Source organism: Notechis scutatus, chromosome 13 (genome assembly GCF_049901735.1).
Source record: "Notechis scutatus isolate UNSWTSFEM ecotype Mainland chromosome 13, rNotScu1.2, whole genome shotgun sequence".
Lineage (NCBI taxonomy): Eukaryota > Metazoa > Chordata > Lepidosauria > Squamata > Elapidae > Notechis > Notechis scutatus.
Genome location: NC_142021.1, coordinates 11,521,398 through 11,540,180, shown reverse-complemented (window position 1 = coordinate 11,540,180; position 18,783 = coordinate 11,521,398). Strand labels below are relative to the sequence as shown.

The 18,783-nt window shown below is 46.9% G+C and overlaps 1 protein-coding gene across 1 annotated transcript in view; it reads right to left on the bottom strand.

Moving 5' to 3' along the window:
* Nucleotides 1-18,783, bottom strand: part of NCOR2 (nuclear receptor corepressor 2) — a 218,467-nt gene that overhangs the window by 95,819 nt on the left and 103,865 nt on the right. The window contains 5 exon segments of the mRNA XM_087942977.1: nucleotides 1,166-1,308; nucleotides 11,414-11,476; nucleotides 14,745-14,897; nucleotides 14,900-14,916; nucleotides 16,379-16,518. Of these exon segments, the coding sequence (XP_087799103.1) occupies nucleotides 1,166-1,308; nucleotides 11,414-11,476; nucleotides 14,745-14,897; nucleotides 14,900-14,916; nucleotides 16,379-16,518 (516 nt within the window).

Genomic DNA, 18,783 nt, shown 5'->3' with positions numbered 1-18,783 from the left:
AAAATTTGCTTGCCGTGAGTCTGCACTGAATAATAGAAACTTCAGTCCTAAGGAGGTTCGGCTGTGCTTAAGCAGAGCCGAAGATCTAAAGACTAGCTAAAAGCAAGAAATCCAACCGTTTCCTGCTTCCTAGTTAATCTAAATCTCCCGGCACAGCAGAACAGCTGATGGTTGGAAAAAGGAAAAATAGCAATTTAGCAGGCAAATTTGCCGGGTAAGGAGTGAGTGGGCGGGGAGGGGTTCCTGTGGGCGCACAAGCCTTGTGTTTCTGCGCAGCCTGGATTAATTGCTTTGGGGGAGGTGCTCTGGGGTGAGATTTCTCTGCGGCCCATCAAAATTTTCTCATGGTCCACCAGTGGGCTGCGGCCCACTGGTTGGCGACCGCTGTTCTACTCTACTCTACTCTACTCTACTCTACTCCACTCCACTCTCCATTCCACTCCATTCATTATTCTATTCTATTCTATTCTATTCTATTCTATTCTATTCTATTCTATTTCTATTCTATTCTCCAATATCTTATATTGACTGTTTCCTAGTATGATTTGATTGCTTCTTGTACCCTATGACTATTATTAAGTGTTGTACCTGATGATTCTTGACTCTTGACGAATGTATCTTTTATGTACACAGAGAGTAATGGTTAAGAGTTCAGCTAGCTGCAGCCAGCTGCCTGCAATTTGTCAGTTCGAATCCCACCAGGCTCGCGGTTGACTCAATCTTCCCTCTTTCCGAGGTGGCTAAAATGACGACCCAGATTGTTGGAAGCAAGAGGCTGACTCTGTAAACCGCTTAGGCTGTAAAGCAGTATATAAGTATAAGCAGTATAAGTGCTATTGCTATTGCTATACACACCAAGGCAAATTCCTTGTGTGTCCCATCACACTTAGCCAATAAAGAATTCTATTCTATTCTGTGTGAATGTGCACCATCTCCCATAAACCACAACTTGGCAAATAGTTTTTTCCTCCAGAGTCAAAACATTTGGCCACGAAGCCGGCGCAGCAAGGTTTGTTAAGACGTATACACAACCCCATCTTAAGCGCTTACACCAAGCCAGGCCAGCAGGTAAACACCGACACACACACACACACAAACCCGGAGGAAACAACTCCAAGTCACAAGGCTTGGCCTTGGATGTGAAGTCCATTTTTTCCCCACTTACCATTTTCAATTTGTGCTGCTGCAGGATCTCATCCAGGTTTTGCCTTTTCTTGTAGTTGAAGTAGAAGTTTTTGCACTGCGAGACGCTCTTCGACCCCACCATGCGGGCAATGGCGGACCAGTTGCGTCCATGTTCAAGGAGACCTGGGTGGACAAGGCAGAAAAGCAGAAGGTTAAAAAAAAAAGCAGGTACAGGAAGGTGGTTGAAGGCAGAGAGTTTTTTTTTAAAAGGCTTTAGTTTTAGTTTAGTTTACCTGATTGTCATTGCACCTCGTACAACAAAATCAAACCTCACCTTCAGTGCACATCATGACCATGAAAATAAACACAAACACACCTCCTTCACACTCCACACATTGAATTGAAAACCCCTGACACCGCACCAACACTGCACTATACAGTAGAATTCAACAGAGCTACTGCCCTGGGATAGAAGCTGGTTTTCAGCCTATTCGTCCTTGTTTTTATTCTCCTGTAACATCTGCCAGATGATAATAGTTCAAAAAAAAGGTGAAGATGTTTTGAACTTTCTTAAGGTAGCAGGAGAATGTTTCGAACTTTCTTAAAGCTCTTCCAAAGAGGGGAGAGGGCAATTGCATTCTATACAATTAATATTGTGTTAATATTGCCCTATACAATAGAATGCCCTGGGATAGAAGCTGTTTTTCAGCCTGTTTGTCTATTTGTCCTTGTTTTTTCAGCCTGTTTGCCTATTTGTCCTTGTTTTTATTCTCCTGTAACATCTGCCAGATGGTAATAGTTCAAAAAAAGGTGAAGATGTTTTGAACTTTCTTAAGGTTAATTAATATTGTGTTAATATTGCCCTATACAATAGAATGCAACAGAGCTACTGCCCTGGGATAGAAGCTGTTTTTCAGCCTGTTTGTCCTTGTTTTTATTATCCCGTACCATCTGCCAGATGGTAATAGTTAAACGGTCGTAAGTGTGAAAAACGGTCACAAGTGACTTTTTTTCAGTGCCGTTGTAACCTCAGTTGCTAAGAGAACTGTTGTAAGCCGACAACTTCCCGTATTTAGGATTTGATTGACGCTCTGCTTTTTGGCTCTTGCCAAGCTCCCTATCTTCCCATGGACCTACAGAGTAAGTTTGATTTCCTATCTCGCCTGTTTCTTCGAATCGTCGCACTGATTTTTAGGACGACGCAAAGGATAGATCCGGTCCGTTGTTTTTGATCAAAGCATCCAATAGAGATTTAGCCCAAACCCTCCAAAAGTATCCAAGCCATTCAGGTCAACAACAGGGACATGAAAAGCACCTCCACCAGGAAAAATTCCAGAATGTGACGGAATAAGAAAAAAACCCTAAACGCTAACCAAGTAGCAAAACAGACAAAATCTCAGCGGTAAACCCATCGGTCGGTTTTTTCCCCCCTTGAAAAAAATCACCCAAAGGGGGCCAAACCGACTTGCTCGGGGTTGTGTCAAAGGCCTTTTTAATGAAAGCACGCTAAACTCTGCCAAAGGAGAACCCTTCTCTCTCCCTCTATTTATTTTTTATTTTATTTTATTCTCCTCTCTCTCTCTCTCTCTCTCTCTCTCTCTCTCTCTCTCTAAGGAAGAGAAAGGGAGAGAGAGGGCCATAAAACCACGGTTAATCTTCTCCAGATTAAAAATAATAAAATAAAAGGCAAGAGGATAAAAATAGACGTCGGAATAACGCCTGAGAACTTTGAGGATGGGATGAAAATTGCTTCATCCGCCTGTCATTTGACTCAGGAATCGGGAAGGTGCAACTGTGTTTGTCTTGGCACCTGTTGAGAATTTGAAATTTGTTTCTCTCTTTCCCCCCCTTCTTCTTTTGCTCCAGCCCGCTGGATTTGCACCAACCCCAACGTTCCTGTGAAACTTTGGAGAGTTTCGCAAACACCCCTTGTAAACAACTCCTTTTAGCCTTCATTTTCAAAAAATAATAATATTTTTTTTTTAAAACAGGAACCTGGCAACCCAGAATGGATTTCCCGGAGGTCTTTTGATCGCTCTCCAAAAACCCTAAACTTTGGGGAAAGCCCCTTCTCTTTTTTCCCCCTTTTGCTTCCTCCCTTGAATAAAGTGGCCTGCTTCACAGGGCTGTTGTAACACTGCCTGTCTGGGTGGAGACTGGATTGCACGACAGCAAGCAGCCAGTGCTGCACCCTCTGTTCTGTGGTCAGATCTGAACTCGTGTCCGGTCCTAATCTGCGGTGTTTTTATTTTTTTCACCTCTGGGGTGTTTAGCTAAAGTTGAGTCTCACCTATGTCTGCCTTTTGGGGCTGTTAAAAGACTCCCCGGGGAAAGGTGGGGAGAGATGCTCCTTGCAAACTCTGACAAACTTTGCAAAAGTTTTCAACAAACTACCTTGAAAAAATAAAATAAAGCCACATCCCGATTAATGGGCAGAGTTCAAGTGGCTGGCATGAAAAATGCATCATTGTGCCCATCAGAAAATGCCAGGAGGGGGCTCTAGAGCTTTAAGGAGGCTTCAAACCCAGGCTGGCATCACACCTGCTTGATCCTGTGAGGTCTACTCCGTGGGTATCGCCCACGTACGTCCCTGCCTGCCCATCTTCCCAGCAGCAGCCGACACTTGGCACACACAGCTGCCCTTATCTTTCCAGCACCTCCGATTTAAAAAAACAACACACCAACACCTGCTTTTCAAAACTATAATTACACACACACACACACACGCCTGGGGAAAGACGTGGCTCCTGCCAGGAAAACACCCAGTGTGTCCCACACAGCTGGGAAAAGCCCCCCCCACTTCCCAGTAAGTTGCGCTCCCTACAAACTCCACGCCTGCCTGCCCGCCTGGCTGCCTTCCCTTCCCCGCTGCTCTTAAAAAGTCCCTGCTAAAATTTCAAACTTTTAGGAAGAAAAAAAAAACAAAAAACAACCCCGAAGAATGTCTCCCATCCCAGCTAGATCTGGGCGTTGGGAGGTCCGGTGCAGAGGGCACGGGTGCTTTTGGGCATCACCCACACCGGGGACCTTCCCACCAAGAACCCCGCCAGTGGGACACTCCTCCTCCTCCTCCTCCTTCCCTCCCTCCCAACATCTCGCACACTCAAAAACAGCTCAGATTTTCCACTTCTCCTCTCCCGCCTCTTGCCCCCGCCCTTTACAAGCCCCCAGACTTACATCCTGGTCCACATTCATCTGCTGGTTGCTCGACCGAAACCATACGCGGGGAAGGAGGCAGGCGGATTCTCAGGAGTTTGGGGAAGGAGGAGGAGGAGGAGGTCAGGCCAAACAAAGCAACCTCCTTCCCCCCGCTTGCTTCCCCCAGATTAAAAAAAAATCCAAGAAAGGGAAAAGAAGAAGAAGAAGAGACGAGGAGGCTAATTCAGATGCTCTCTTCTTCCTCCTCCTCCTCTTTGCTGGCTCAGATGCCGCTGTTGCGTTCTTGCTCGCGGCGGACTCTCTCCGGCCAGTCCCAGAGAAGAGGCATGTGCGCCCAGCCGCCGCTGCTGCTCCGGGGAGGGTTTTTCTGCCGCCAGTGCCAAGTCCAAAGTGGGGGAAAGGTCAGCCGATCCCTGAAGGCTTCCTCCTCCTCCTCCTCTTCCTCCTCCTCCTCCTCCTTCCCTGGCAGTGCCAATCCTCCAACTTGGTCCGCGCCTCCCTCCTCTTCTTCCGAGCGGGCGCAGACTCCCACCTGCTCGCTCCCTGAGCGCCTGCTTCCCAGCCGTGTGTGTGTGTGTGTGTGTGTGTGTGTGTGTGTGTGTCTCTTTTAAGGAGGAGCAAGAGGATTCGATTCGATTCCCTCCCCAGCCTCCACAAACTCCCTTGCCAGCCTTCGCCTGCCTTTCCCCCAGCAAGCAGCTCCGGGTGCCAGGAGGGGCAGGAACGGAAAGGGGGAGGAGGAGGAGGAGGAGGAGGGGGGAAGGGCTGGCTTGTAAGGGAGGAAGTAGGAAGCACCGTGGGGAGCTAGTAGCCCCCCCCCTCTGTTTCCCCGCCCTCCTACCCTGCCCCTATGTGACCCAGAAGTTTGCTCCGTCTGAATGTGACCTCTAGACAGCGTCCACAAGCCGCGTGGCATCGGCCCAAGACGACAAGGGTGCGGCCAACTTGGCAAGCCTTCCCCTCCTTCCTTCTCTCTCTCTCTCTCTCTCTCTCTCTCTCTCTCTCTCTCTCTCTCTCTCTCTCTCTCTCTCGCTCAATGTCAACAGCAAGGGAAAAGAAACCCAGGAAAACAAAGACTTCCTTAATCGCTTCCTTCTCTCTGATCTGAATCAAAGGGGTTGTTCTTGGCAGCCGCTCCCACGCAAACGGGGACCCCCTCCAGCCGGGCCTCTGTTTTTCTCACACCCCCCCTCCTTCCACACACACACACACACACACATATACACACTTCCTGGAGGAAGGTGGATTTGATCCTAAACATTTTGGCTTGCAGATCAGAATTCTGGGAACGCAGGAGGGGCTGGGGGGCTGGGCAGAAAGGGGGAGCCGCCCTTCCCCAAGGATGAGTGGGGTGACACGAAGTCCCCCTCCAAGGCAGGAAAGTGAGGGTGCATGCTTCCCTCCCCCCATCTCCATGCAAGGAGATGCATCTCTCTACCTCCAATGTAGAAAGCTTTGGAGTGGGTAGAAAGGGGATCCCCCTCCCAGGAAGGAATCCATCAAGAGCCCCGTTTATTGGGGAGACTCGAAGTCCCCCCTCCAAGGCAGGAAACGGAGGGGTGCGTGCTTGCTCCCCCAATGCAAGGATCTGCATCTTTCCTGCCCCCTCCAAATGCAGTGAACTTTGGAGTGGGCAAAAAGGGGAACCCCCTCCCCCAGGAATGGACCCACTGAGAGCCCCGTTATTGGGGACACCCAAAGCCCTCCTTCCCCAAGGCAGGAAAGTGGATGCATGCTTCCCCACTATGCAAGGAGTTGCACCTTTCCTACCCCCCCCCAAAAAAAACCAGGAGGGTGCAAAATCCCTTGTTCAAATCTTAGCACCCGACTTAGTGCACCTACAAGGGGCAACTTAAACAGTCCCAGCTCTGGGCAGGACAACCAGACCAGACTGTTCTCTTCCCCCACCCACCCAACTCTCTTCCCCTCTAAGAAAACACCCCCTTTCTCCCATCCCCGCACAGCACCAAGAATGGACAGCCCAGGGGTCAAAACCAAACTTCAAAGAGTGGGCAGGGACCCCGGATGTTCTGAATTAAGCGGTGCCACCAACGTTAAAAAAAAAAAAGCTCATGAGCCAAAAACTCATCAGAGGGGCCAGAAGAAAAGAAAGAACGGTGTGTGTGTGTGTGTGTGTGTGTGTGTGTGTGTGTGTGTGTGAGTGTGTGTAAGCAAGTGAAGGGGGGCTGAATTCTGCAGCTGGTATAAATTATGCAAATGGGGTTCGTTTGCATACAGCCTGGATTAGAAGACAGTTTTGAGTCAGCTCCTGGAGGTGGAGAAGGCTTGGAAGAGGTGGATAAAGAGATTGAAAGGTGGGGTCTAAAGCGCCTCTTCAGGTAAGCAGGACAGAATAACAAGACTTGGGAGGGACGTCCAAGGTCTTCGACCTTTGCTGGCTGGGGAATGAATTCTGGGAGTTGAAGTCCTCCAGCCTTCAAGTTACCAAGGTTGGAGACCCCTGTTCTAGTCCACCCCCCCTGCACAAACAGGACACCCTACATACCAACCCGTGGTTGCCAACCAGTGGGCCGGGGACCACTGGTGGTCCACAGAGAAAATGTTGGTGGTCCGCAGAGAGATGTCGCCCCCCAAAGCAATTAATCCAGGCTGCATGGGAACACAAGGCTGCACCACTCACGTGGCCCGCGGGAACACAAGGCTTGTGTCACTTGCATGGCGAACAACACAAGGTAGTGAGGGGAGGGAGGAAAGGGCAGAGGTGGGGGAACTTGTCCCACGTGCCCCATGCGCCTAGCTTGGCCGGGCTGCTTCTTTCCACTTCTGCTTTTGGCTGCACGCAAGGAAAGCAGGAAAAGTCTTTCTTTTTCTCCCCCAACCTCCGCCAGAAATGAGTCTTTGGGACCCTGCAAGGCCTCTTGCTCCAAGAGGCTGCGCCGTCAAAGACTCATTTCTGGAGGAATTTGGGGCAGAGAAAGAAAGACTTCTGCTGCTTTCCTTGCGTGAAGCCAAAAGTCTCTCTCTCTCTCTCTCTCTCTCCCCGCATGAGAACGGAGCTGGAGATGGTATCCTGCAATCCCAAATAAAGAATGATCAATCGGTAGGAAAACACGATGGGGAATTTTCCTGCAGACTTTTTTGGGGTGATTTTCCCAGGGTCTCTGCTGCTTTTTGCAGAGACCCCGGGAAAATGTCAGCAAGCCACCGTTAGTCAAAATTCATATTAGTGGTCCGTGGGATTTAAAATTATGAGTTTGGTGGTCCCTGAGATCCAAAAGGTTGGCGACCCCTGCTATACACCATTTTAGATAAAGGGCCGTCCAATCTCTTCTTAAAAACCTCAATATGGTGGAGCAACTTGTTCCACTGGTTAATTGTTCTCACTGTTAGGAAATTCCTTCTTAGATCCAGGTTGGATCCACTCCCTTCATTAGTTTCCATCCATTGTTTCTTGCCTTCTGATGCTTTGGAAAATAATTTGACCCCTTCTTCTTTGGGGCAGCCCCTCAAATATTGGAAGACTGCTACCATGTCGTCCACCCGCAGTCCTTCTTTTCATTAAACTAGACGTACCCAATTCTAGCAACCATTCCTTGTATGTTTTAGCCTCCAGTCTAAACCAACTTTATGACTCTTCTCTGCATTCAACATCTTTTTTTATATCGCGGTGGCCAAAATGGGGTGCAATATTCCAAGTGTGTTCTTACCAAGGCATTATCCCAGCTAGACCAGGCTAAATACTTATGGAAAGGTAGAACAAGTTAGAACAGGCTCTTTCAACGTTCTTCAACTCTCTAAAGGCCATCAAAGGAGCAGAACAGAGTAGAGCAGAGTTGGAAGGGACCTTGAAGGTCTGCTAGTCCAACCCCCTGCTCAAGCAGGAGATCCTATACCTGTGATGGCGAACCTACAGCACGCAGAGCCATTTGTGCGGGCCCGCAAGCCCCAGGCAAACTTACCTCACTGCACATGCGCGTGTGCCTCCCAGCTGATTTTCAGGCCTTTTTTGGCCTCCTGGAAATACCGGAAGTGACGAAACGGGCCCATTTTTCAACCTCCAAAGGCTGCAGAGGCTTCCCTTGATCCTCTGGGTGGCCGAAAAAGGTCCCAAAATCAGCTGGGAGAGGCGCGCATGCACAATGCAGGTAAGGGGATGGGGGGAGGATCACGCGCGCATGCGCAGGGGGCGTGGGAAGCCCCGCACACATTGCCTTCTGGGTGCTGGCACGAGGGCATGCGCGCGAGAGCACAATTTTCGGCACAGGAGACCAAAAAGGTTAGCCACCAGTGTCCTATACCAGGGGTCCCCAACCACCGGTCCATGGACCGGTACCGGTCCGTGGAACAAGTCCTACCGGGCCGCTGGTTTACTGGGCGCCGCCATCTTGTTTTAATGAAAAAGTGCTTCCGGTGAGCTTTTCCGGGTAGAAAGCTCACCGGAAGCACTTTTTCATCAAAACAAGATGGCGGCGCCCAGCTGATGTCAGTACCGGACCGCGCCATAAAAAAGGTTGGGGATACCGGGCCGCGGCATAAAAAAGGTTGGGGATCACTGTCCTATACCGTTCCATCAATGGACTTCCATAATTCCATTATTTCCAGGATGCACAGCTGAATAAAGTCTGGGAATAACCGTATCTTCCACGAACATGTTTCTAACACTCTTAACCAAGCAAAGATCTGGATGAATTTGGAGTCCAGCAGAAATTTATATTTCTTACCAACACATCGAACAGGCGAAGTCCACTCCGCTCAATGTTACTTGTCATGATTTGATGCCAGTAATGTTATTTATTTAGGGTGGAGATTCTCCGTAATTTTAAAGGATTCTCTTCTAAAAGGCATCTAAGGATGTGTGAGGTAGGTGCTCCCGGACTGAATTTGGCCTTCAAGAAGGAGAACAACTCGACCTCCCCCACTTTTTGATGGCAGCCCCTCAAATATTTTAATGTTGCTATCATGTGGGAGATAACCCAGTAACAGAATTGGAAGGGCCCGTAGAGGTCTTATAATCCAACCCCCTGCTCAAGCAGAAACCTGATACCATTTCAGACAGATTCTCGTCCAGTCTCTTCTTGAAAGCCTCCAGTGATGGAGCACCCACAATTTATGGAGGCAAATTGTTCTATTCATTTATTGTTCTTGCCATCAAGAAGTTTCTTAGTTCTAGGTTGCTTCTCTCCTTGATTAATTTCCATCCATTGCTTCTTGTCCTGCCTTCTGGTTCTTTGGAGAATAGCTTGACTCCCTCTTCTTTGGGGGCAGCCCCTCAGATATTGAAACACTGCTATCATGTCACCCTTAGTCCTTCTTTTCCCTAAACTGGCCATAACCAATTCCTGCAATGGTTCTTCGTATATTTTAGCCTCCACCCCCACCCCCCTATATTTTAGCCTCACTATATTTTAGACATGCCCAATTGCCTGTAACCATTCAAGGTATGTTTTAAACTCCAGACCCATAATCATCTTTGTTGCTCTTCTCTGCACTCTTTCTAGAGTCTCAACGTATTTTTTTTTTAGATCCCGCTGGCCAAAACTGGATGCAGAAAACCCTCCTCTCTCTGGACTTCATCCAGATCTGACAGCTGCCAAACTCCCATACTTTTAAACAACCTGGTGCATGCTGGAAAATGGAAGTCCCCTCCTGTTGGGGGGTGCCCAGATTACGGAAGATCACTTTAAATCCATGCCAGGGTATGCCAACTTTCTCTAAGGAACTTCATATTTTCCTTCTGGGCCAGGAATTGATTTGGCTTCCTATAATTGGGAGGCTACTTTGGAAGAAAGAAAGAAAGAAAAAAAAAACCCAAAAAGAAGAGCTCTAAGCATAGGTACCTCAGCCCACAATTACAGCCTCTGCTGAATGTTTGGGCAGTCTGTGGGATTGTGGGTTTATTACACCATAAAAGTGTCACTGAGCGCAGGGTCTGTTTTGTCTCTGCTCACTTTGGCGTTAATTGCAGGGTGTGGTCCTTCTTTTTTTTCTCCCCCACCCCAGCCACACAAAATCTCTCCTCCTTCCACTTCGACCTCCTACTGGAGGCCTAGATCCTATGTCTACTCACTTCTTGCAGGGAGCAAACAAACCAATGCCACCTTGCCACCAGCAAAGCCATTTTGGTGCCATCTGCAGAGTCACACCGAGCCACCTTAAAGCATTACATGGGCGCGAAGCTAAAACCCTGTTCAGATAGCAAAAGAGGCGAATATTTGTAGCTCGGGGCTGAATTGTGGGGTCCTTGGGGCTCTCTGAGCTGGGTGGTTTTCTTGCAGACATTTCACGACTGAACTAGGTAACTACATCAGTGTTAAAAGGGACTGGGGTTTGTAGCAAAGAAGAGGAGGAGGAAGATGGGAAGAAGGAGTATTGTGGGGTACTTGGTGCTCTCTGAGCTTGGTGGTTTTCTTGTAGACATTTTACAACCCAGCTAGGGAACGTCATCAGTGCTATAAGGTTGTTGGGTTTGCTCTCTGTTTATATATGATGGTTTGCCCTGTCTGTGTTGGTGGGAGTATTCTAGATGGTTCCTTGACAGAGCTGTTGTTGACTGTTTGGTTGGTTGTTTGAGTTGGTAAGTTTCTTGACCTGGGGTATTGTTTACTTCTTGACTGTAGTGTTAGTCTTGGTGTTAAACTCTGCTCATATTGGGTATTAATTGCTGGGGAGGAGGGTTTTTTGTTTCCTTTTTGGCTAGGCAAGCCACTGGTGTACAAAAAGAGAACAAACCCTACTTTCTTACTACTAGAACTGATGACGTTACCTAGTTTGGTAATGAAATGTCTGCAAGAAAACAACCAAGCTCAGAGCTCACCAAGACACCCAGCCAGCCACTACTTCCTCCCTGTTTTTTCTCCCAAATGCATAACAGAAAATATCAGACATCTCCTAAATTGGGTCAGATTCTCATACACAACGGCAAACCTTTACACACTATCTTAGCAACTCCTGAATTTGTCCGAAACAAAATAAAAGCGTTGGTCTCTAGAGTCAAAACGCTTACAAGCAAAATCCGGAGGCTTCCATCCGCCACGCAAAACAACCTTCAATCTTGCAATGGCCAGCGATGGCGTTACCCCCCACCAAGCAACACAACTGACAACTGGAGCTTCCAACATGCTTTCTCACAATGGGCGTCTTGCAAAGAAAAAGGAAGCCAAACACTTACCTTTCTTGGCCGTTTCCATCTCCTCCTCGGTCCAGCGAGAACTTTCGTTCATCTCCAGAGAAGCTGGTAGAAAGAAAAGAAGAGATTAGGCTGAAAAACAAATTGTTTGGTGTGTGTGTGTGTGTGTGTGTGTGTGTGTGTGTGTGTAAAACATAGTGACATGCCATTTGCAATGACCTTCCTTATCGAACCTGACTTTCTTCGCCTTAGGCACAAAAGTCGGCTAGCTGGCTTTGGGCCAATCACCGGGAGATGGCGAGTTCTAGTTCTTGCCTTAGGATTGAAAACCAGCTGGGTGGCTTCGGGCAAAATCATCAGGAGAAGGTGAGTTCTAGTCCCACCTTAGGCATGGAATCTTCGAGACAGTCCAAACAAGAGCTAGTTTGGTGGAATGGTTAAAGTGTTGGCTTAGAAACCAGGAAACTGGGAGTTCTAGTCCCGCCTTAGCCAGGAAAACCAACTGGATGACTTGGGGCCAATCACCAGGAGACAGGGAGTTCTAGTCCTGCCTTAGTCATCTAAACCAGCTGGGTTTGACTTTGGGTCACCCAGCTGGTTTATATCTCTCTCAGGACAATCCTGAGCGAGGGGTTGTTTTTCTTGGAAAACAACAGGGTTGTTTTTCCTGGAAAAATAGAACGAGGAAGAAGCATTATGTACGTTCTCCACCTTGAGTTGTTTATAAAAATAATAAGAGCAGGGATAAAATAAAATGCAAATGAAAAGGTAATGAAAGCAGGAATAAAATAAAACAAAAATAAAAAAGAGGAAAAGCTACTACTGTTAATCATCTTTATCTTGACGGTCCCGATTTTCAGACCTTCGCTAATAAAAACAAAGCTGGAGGACTAGAAGCCAACCACAGGGGCCAAACAAATGTGCAGCTAAAGTCAGCCATGGGGGCTAAATCCAGCTCTCTGCCAGTTCATCAGCTGAAACTCTACCAGTTGAATCACCTACCAACAGATCCTCCCATTCAAGCTAATCCACACGGACAATTTCCAAAATGAGATTTCTCAGTTCTGCACAGCCCTCAAGTGGCCAAGAGAGGCAACTTCTCCAGACCTACGCAGGAAGACAGCCGGTCTGCAGAGAAGGAAGTGGCTTCCCTAGAGGATTTTTAATCCAAAATTTGTCATCTCCTGTCCTACTTCTTCACTCCGGCTCCACCCGTGTGTTTTGGAATAAATCTCTCGGCACGCCCTTCCAGGTTGTCCTAGAAAACCAGCCCCATTTCTGACTTCACTACCTAGATCGTCTGCCACTTCCAAAGCAAAAGAGAATTAAATGCGTTTTATGCTTATTTGCCTGTTTGTGAAAGCAATGCCTTTGGTTCAGGCTGAATTTTACATATGTTTTATATATATTTCGAACTCAATTGTGGGTTGTAAGTTGAGGACTCGTGTACATCACAGTGGGATGGTAGGTAGGTAGGTAGGTAGGTAGATGATAGACAGACAGACAGATATGATAGGTAGGTAGGTAGGTAGAGCTAGAGATAGGTACGTAGGTCTAGATAAATAGGTAGGTAGGTAGGTAGGTATATATATATAGAGAGAGAGAGATAGGGAGGGAGGGAGGGAGGGAGGAGGAGGGAGAGAGAGAGAGAGAGAGAGAGAGAGAGAGAGAGAGAGAGAGAGAGAGAACAACAAAGAATGTTCTTTCTGTGCCAACTCAGAAAGCTCAAACTGCCCAAGGAGCTGCTGATCCAGTTCTACAGAGGAATGATTGAGTCTGTCATCTGCACCTCTATAACTGTCTGGTTTGGTTCTACAACCCAACAGGACAGACACAGACTTCAGAGGATAATTAGGACAGCAGAAAAAAACAATTACTACCAACCTGCCTTCAATCGAGGACCTGTATACTGCACGAGTCAAAAAGAGGGCTGAGAAAATATCTACAGACCCTTCACAACCTGGACATAAACTGTTTCAACTCCTACCCTCAAAACGACGCTATAGAGCCCTGCACACCAGAACAACTAGAAGCAAGGAGAGTTTTCCCCCGAACGCCATCACTCTGCTAAACAAATAATTCACCCAACACTGTCCAACTATTGACTAAGTCTGCACTACTATTACTGTTAATCTTCTCACCACTCGTTATCACCCATCCCCTCCCATTTGTGACTGTATGACTGTAACCTTACGATTTATATTGACTGTTTCCTAGTATGATTTGATTGCTTATTGTACCCTATGACTATTATGAAGGGTTGTACCTGATGATCCTTGACTCTTGACGAATGTACCTTTTCTTTTATGTACACTGAGAGCATTTGCACCAAGATAAATTCCTTGTGTGTCCAGTCACACTTGGCCAATAAAGGATTCTATTCTAGAGATAAATAGATGATAGATGATAGATGATAGATAGACAGACAGACAGACAGAAGAGAGAGAAAGAGAATCAACCACCCCAAAGTGTAGAGGGAGTCCTTGACTTATGACCCACAACTGAGCCCAAAATTTCTCCCGCTAAGCCAGGCGCTCATAAAGAGAGGTTTGCCCCATTTTATGACCTTCCTTGCCCCAGCTGTTAAGTGAATCACCGGAAGTGTTAAGTTAGTCACATGGCTGTTAAGTGAATCCGGCTTCCTCATTGTACTTTGCTGGTCAGAAAGTCGGGACACTGCAACCGTTTTAAGTACAGGCCGGTTGCCATGCCTCTGAATTTTGATCATATGATCACCGGGACCCTGCCACAGTCGTTAAGTGTGGAAAACAGTTATAAGTCGCTTTTTCCCCCCAGTGGTCACTAAACAAACTGTGGTTAAGTTGAGGACGCTGTGTATTCTTCTTTGTCATTTAGGTCAAAAAACTAACATAAGGATCTCCATTTAGAATTCCAGTCTGCTTGGAAAAGGTTGGGGGCTACATGTGTCCTTTTGTGTGTGTGTGTGTGTGTGTGAGAGAGTTTGTGCATTCTTTTCCAGCACAGTCATCATTATGTTTTAACGACCCCATAATCTCTTGCAAGGTGGAGTCTGGGGCAATTGAACGGAGCTAGCAGTATTTGAATGGCCGGATGCCCTTCCCTGTTGCCAATGCGGAGTTTTGTTCGGCAGAGATATATTCTCAGTGTGCCGAGAGAGAGAAATATCTGCCTTTACCTAGGATCAAACTCACAGCCTCCTGATTGTAAGGCGAGAGCTCCGCCTTCTAGGCCACCACACCACTCTCCTTAATGGCACATTGCCATTAAAAAAAGAAAGAAATGTACACACCCTCCCGCATACACTCGTGTCTTGTTCTTTCGGCCCTTGCTTTCACCAGCGGGAATCCCTTCTCGATCCCTGAATCCATTCCTCCGTGCTCCAGAGACCTACCTAGCTCAGAATTCTGCTGGGGCGCCGCCACTTCCTCATGGTTGGCCTCGTTGGCCATCGATCGAGTGATGCGCCCTTTCCGCCAGCCCTGGCTATTGGCCGTCTTGCGCCCTTTGGAGGTGACAGCTTCCTTCTCGTCGTTGTCCTCCCCAGAGTATCCTCGTTCTTCTCCCTGAGCGGAACCAGAACGAGAGAGAGAGAGAGAGAGAGAGATGATCGGGTTGGATTTCCTGCAGAAAGGTGGAAACATCACCACAGCCAATTTACATCGATTTTGCAACGTTTTCCAAAAAGTGGAAGGAAGAGAGAACTGGCTGAGTGTCATGACCCTGTCAGAGTCCGAATTCGAGGAAGAAGATGAACAGCTGACACAGGGAGTGGAAGTGCGGCTCCGTTGGCTGTGGAGGAATCTGGGGAAGAGCAAAGTCCAGCTGGGCAGAGCAGGGAAGAGGTAGAACAAGGGAGAGGGAGTCCAGGCCCATCTCCTCTTCATCCTAGGGCATGCGGGGAGGAACGGAGGAGAGAGCAACATGGGTTGCATGGCTTACGGGGGAGGAAAGAGCCCTGATTCCCTTCATTAGCCACATTTGAGAATGAGAGTTTAAAAGAAATGCATGCTGAGTGAGGCAGCTGTTGGGAGCAAATGTGAGTTTATCTTGTGTTGACTTTACTTATATGTGGTTCCTGGCATCTTCCCGTGTTGAGTTATTGCCGGAAAAAGACAGGCCTTGATTTTTGTTCTCAGAGGATTCCTTCTGAACTATTTTCAGAAGGATCATAGCTGTCATGCCCCCTTCAGAGCGGGAGAGTGGCTCCATTGGCTGTGGAGGAAACTGGGGAAGGGCACAGTCCGGCTGGGCAGAGCAGGGGAGAGGCAGAACAAGGGAGAGGGAGTTCGGAGGAAGACCCAGGCCCGCCCACTCTTCCTTTGCAAGAAGCCAAATTCATGCCTAATTCTGCCAGATTTGGGGGGGAGGGACTTCACAGAGCTGAGCCCTTCTCTGCTCCGTGGTGTTTACTATCCCTAAAGTGTAAAACATGGACAAAAATTTGGAAGGAATATATTTTCCAGGCAGGAAAACCCCAGCATTAAAACTGCAGCCAGGCCAGTTTCTTGGTACACAAAAACTGCTTGTTTCAAGCCACATCCCTTGAGTTTCAGGGTGGGGAAAAATCACCTGCATCCTCTTTTTATGTTGGTCAGGAAGGAGAAGGAAGAACAGATGCAGCCAATGTAGCATTTTATGGGTTTATTTAGGAGATCTGTCTCTTCCCTTCGTCCCAAATGGCCCCGGAGGCAATTGTATTTTCAGCTGCACGAAGGCAGCAGGGAAAAACCAAGTTGGGTTTTTGAGCAAACTTCGGAGAAGAGAAAAATATCACTGGGTTTTTTCCCCCCCCTTTGTTCTTCTTTTCTCTTTCTCGACTTTTGTTTCTCTTTGCACTTGATCTTATTACAAACTTTAATAAAAAAATATAAACTCTTTCACTCCCTCCCCCCACCCCCAATAAAAAAAGGCATCTTTCCAGTGAGTCACAAAAATCGAGGCGAGAAATGGATGCAGTTTTTTCTTGCAATTTCCTTTCTTTTTCTTGGAAAGCAACCGCCCTCCTCCCTCCCTTCTGAGACTTACTTTGTCAGTTCCTCTTTGTCGTTTTCAGATTCTGGCTTCTCCTCTTCCTTCTCTGCATCTTTCTCTTTTTCCTCTTTCTCTTCTTGATTATTCCGGGGCATCTGTTGCTGCTGGTGCTGCTGCTGCTGCTGCTGCTGTTGCTTGAGGCAGGGAAGGAGAATCCAAAAGAGGGAAATTGAACACCTGGATGAGACTAAACCGCCCAAACTCTCACTTTCAAACTTAAGGTGACACGAGACTTCGTCTACGCTTTCTCCTGTTCCCACACAATGATTTCTGAGTGTTCCTCTTTTTAACAGGCTTATCGGAAAGAAATTAAGTACTTGCCGGTTCTATTGTGACACATGCTCGGACAGGGGTCCAAAGCATGAGAGAATACATCATACATGCAAACATGACTCTTACAATTTCAGCCTCCTCATGTGTTGCAACACAGCCCAGCAAAGAAAAGAAAAAATTCGAATGAAAAATCTGTGAGAAAGTGACCAAATTGCTGTCACTCTGCTACAGCCATCTATTTGTCTTTCTATCCATCTACCTACCTATCTACCTATCATCTAGCTAGCTAGCTATCCCAGCCACTTTTCCATCCCATCCATCTATCCGTCATATCTATCTGTTCAGCCCATTCATCCATCCATATCCCTCCACATTCATTCATCCGTCCATCAATCCATTTCTATCTATCCCATTCACTTTTCCATCCCATCCATTCATCTATTCATTCATATATCTAGCCACATCCATCCATCCACACCCATCTATCCATTCATCTATCTCTCATCTATCCATTCATCCCACATTCATTCATCCATCTCTTCACATTCATCCATCCCCCTCTCTCTCTCTCATTCTATCTATCTATCTATCTATCTATCTATCTATCTATCTATCTATCTATCTATCTATCTATCTATCTATCTACCTACCTACCTACCTATCTATCTATCTATCTATCTATCTATCTATCTATCTATCTATCTATCTATCTATCTATCTATCTATCTATCTATCTAATCTATCTATCATTCTATCTATCCCCTCTATTTTTCCATCCCATCTATCCCTCATCCGTTCATCCCATCCATCCATATCCCTCCACATCCATCCATCCATCAATCCCTATCTCTCTCGCTCATTTCCATATCCATCCCACCCACTTTTCCATCCCATCCATCATCTGTTTATCACATCCATCCATCCGTCCATATCCCTCCACATCCATCCGTCCATCAATTCCTCTACCTACCTACCTACCCATCTTCATATGCTTTTATTATTTTATAAGTAACTCAAAGCAGCGAACACACTTCCTCCTCCTATTTTCCCAACAACAACCTGTGAGGTGGGTTGTGAGGGGGACATGCTGGCCCGTTTTCAATCCGGATGACCAAACCTCACGGTCAATGTTACAAAGAGGCTTACAAGTCTCTTTGTAACATCAGTCTGGAACCCTCATTACGTATCTGATATTAGCACAATTGAGAAAGTCCAGAAATATTTCACAAGAAGAGTTCTCCACTCCTCTACTCATTGTAGAATACCTTATGCCACCAGACTTGAAATTCTAGACCTAGAAAACCTTGAATTACGGCGTCTTCGGTCTGATCTAAGTATGGTATATAAAATCATACATTGCAATGACTTACCTGTCAATGAATACTTCAGCTTCAACCATAACAACACAAGAGCACACAATAGATACAAACTCAAAGTAAACCGCACCAAACTTGATTGCAGGAAATACGACTTCAGCAATAGAGTGGTCAATGTCTGGAATACTCTACCCGACTCTGTAGTCTCTTCCCCAAACCCCAAAAACTTTAACCTTAGACTGTCTACTATTGACCTCACCCCTTTCCTAAGAGGTCTGCAGGGGCGTGCATAAGCGCACCAACGTGCCTACCGTCCCTGTCCTATTGTTTCTCTTATTCTTTTATTTTTCTTATATGTACCCATTTCATGTATTCACAACTATGTATACACTTATACTTATTATCTTGTAAACAATTGGCAAATCAAATAAATAAATAAATAAATAAATAAATAAATAAATAAGACACCCGATAAAAAAAGACCGGTGGGGCTTCGGCCGCCATCTTGACTTTTTTGACTTTCCAACGTGCCACCTCATGCAATTTTACCCGCCGGTAAAACCATGGCCACGTCTCTCAGCCCTGTCATGGGTCAGTTTGTATCGCTTCTGAAATCTACTTGGACATCGAGACAGCGCTCTGCACAAAAGACTTGGATGCATGGCAGTTTTGAGTACCCTTGCGTGCAAGATTATCAGCCTCCCTTGGGGCTGTGCAGAGAGACAGGATGGTGGAGTGGTTAGCGTGCTGGATTGAGAAACCAGAGGCGCGTAAGACACAGCTGAGTGGAGACACTGAACCAGCCCAACT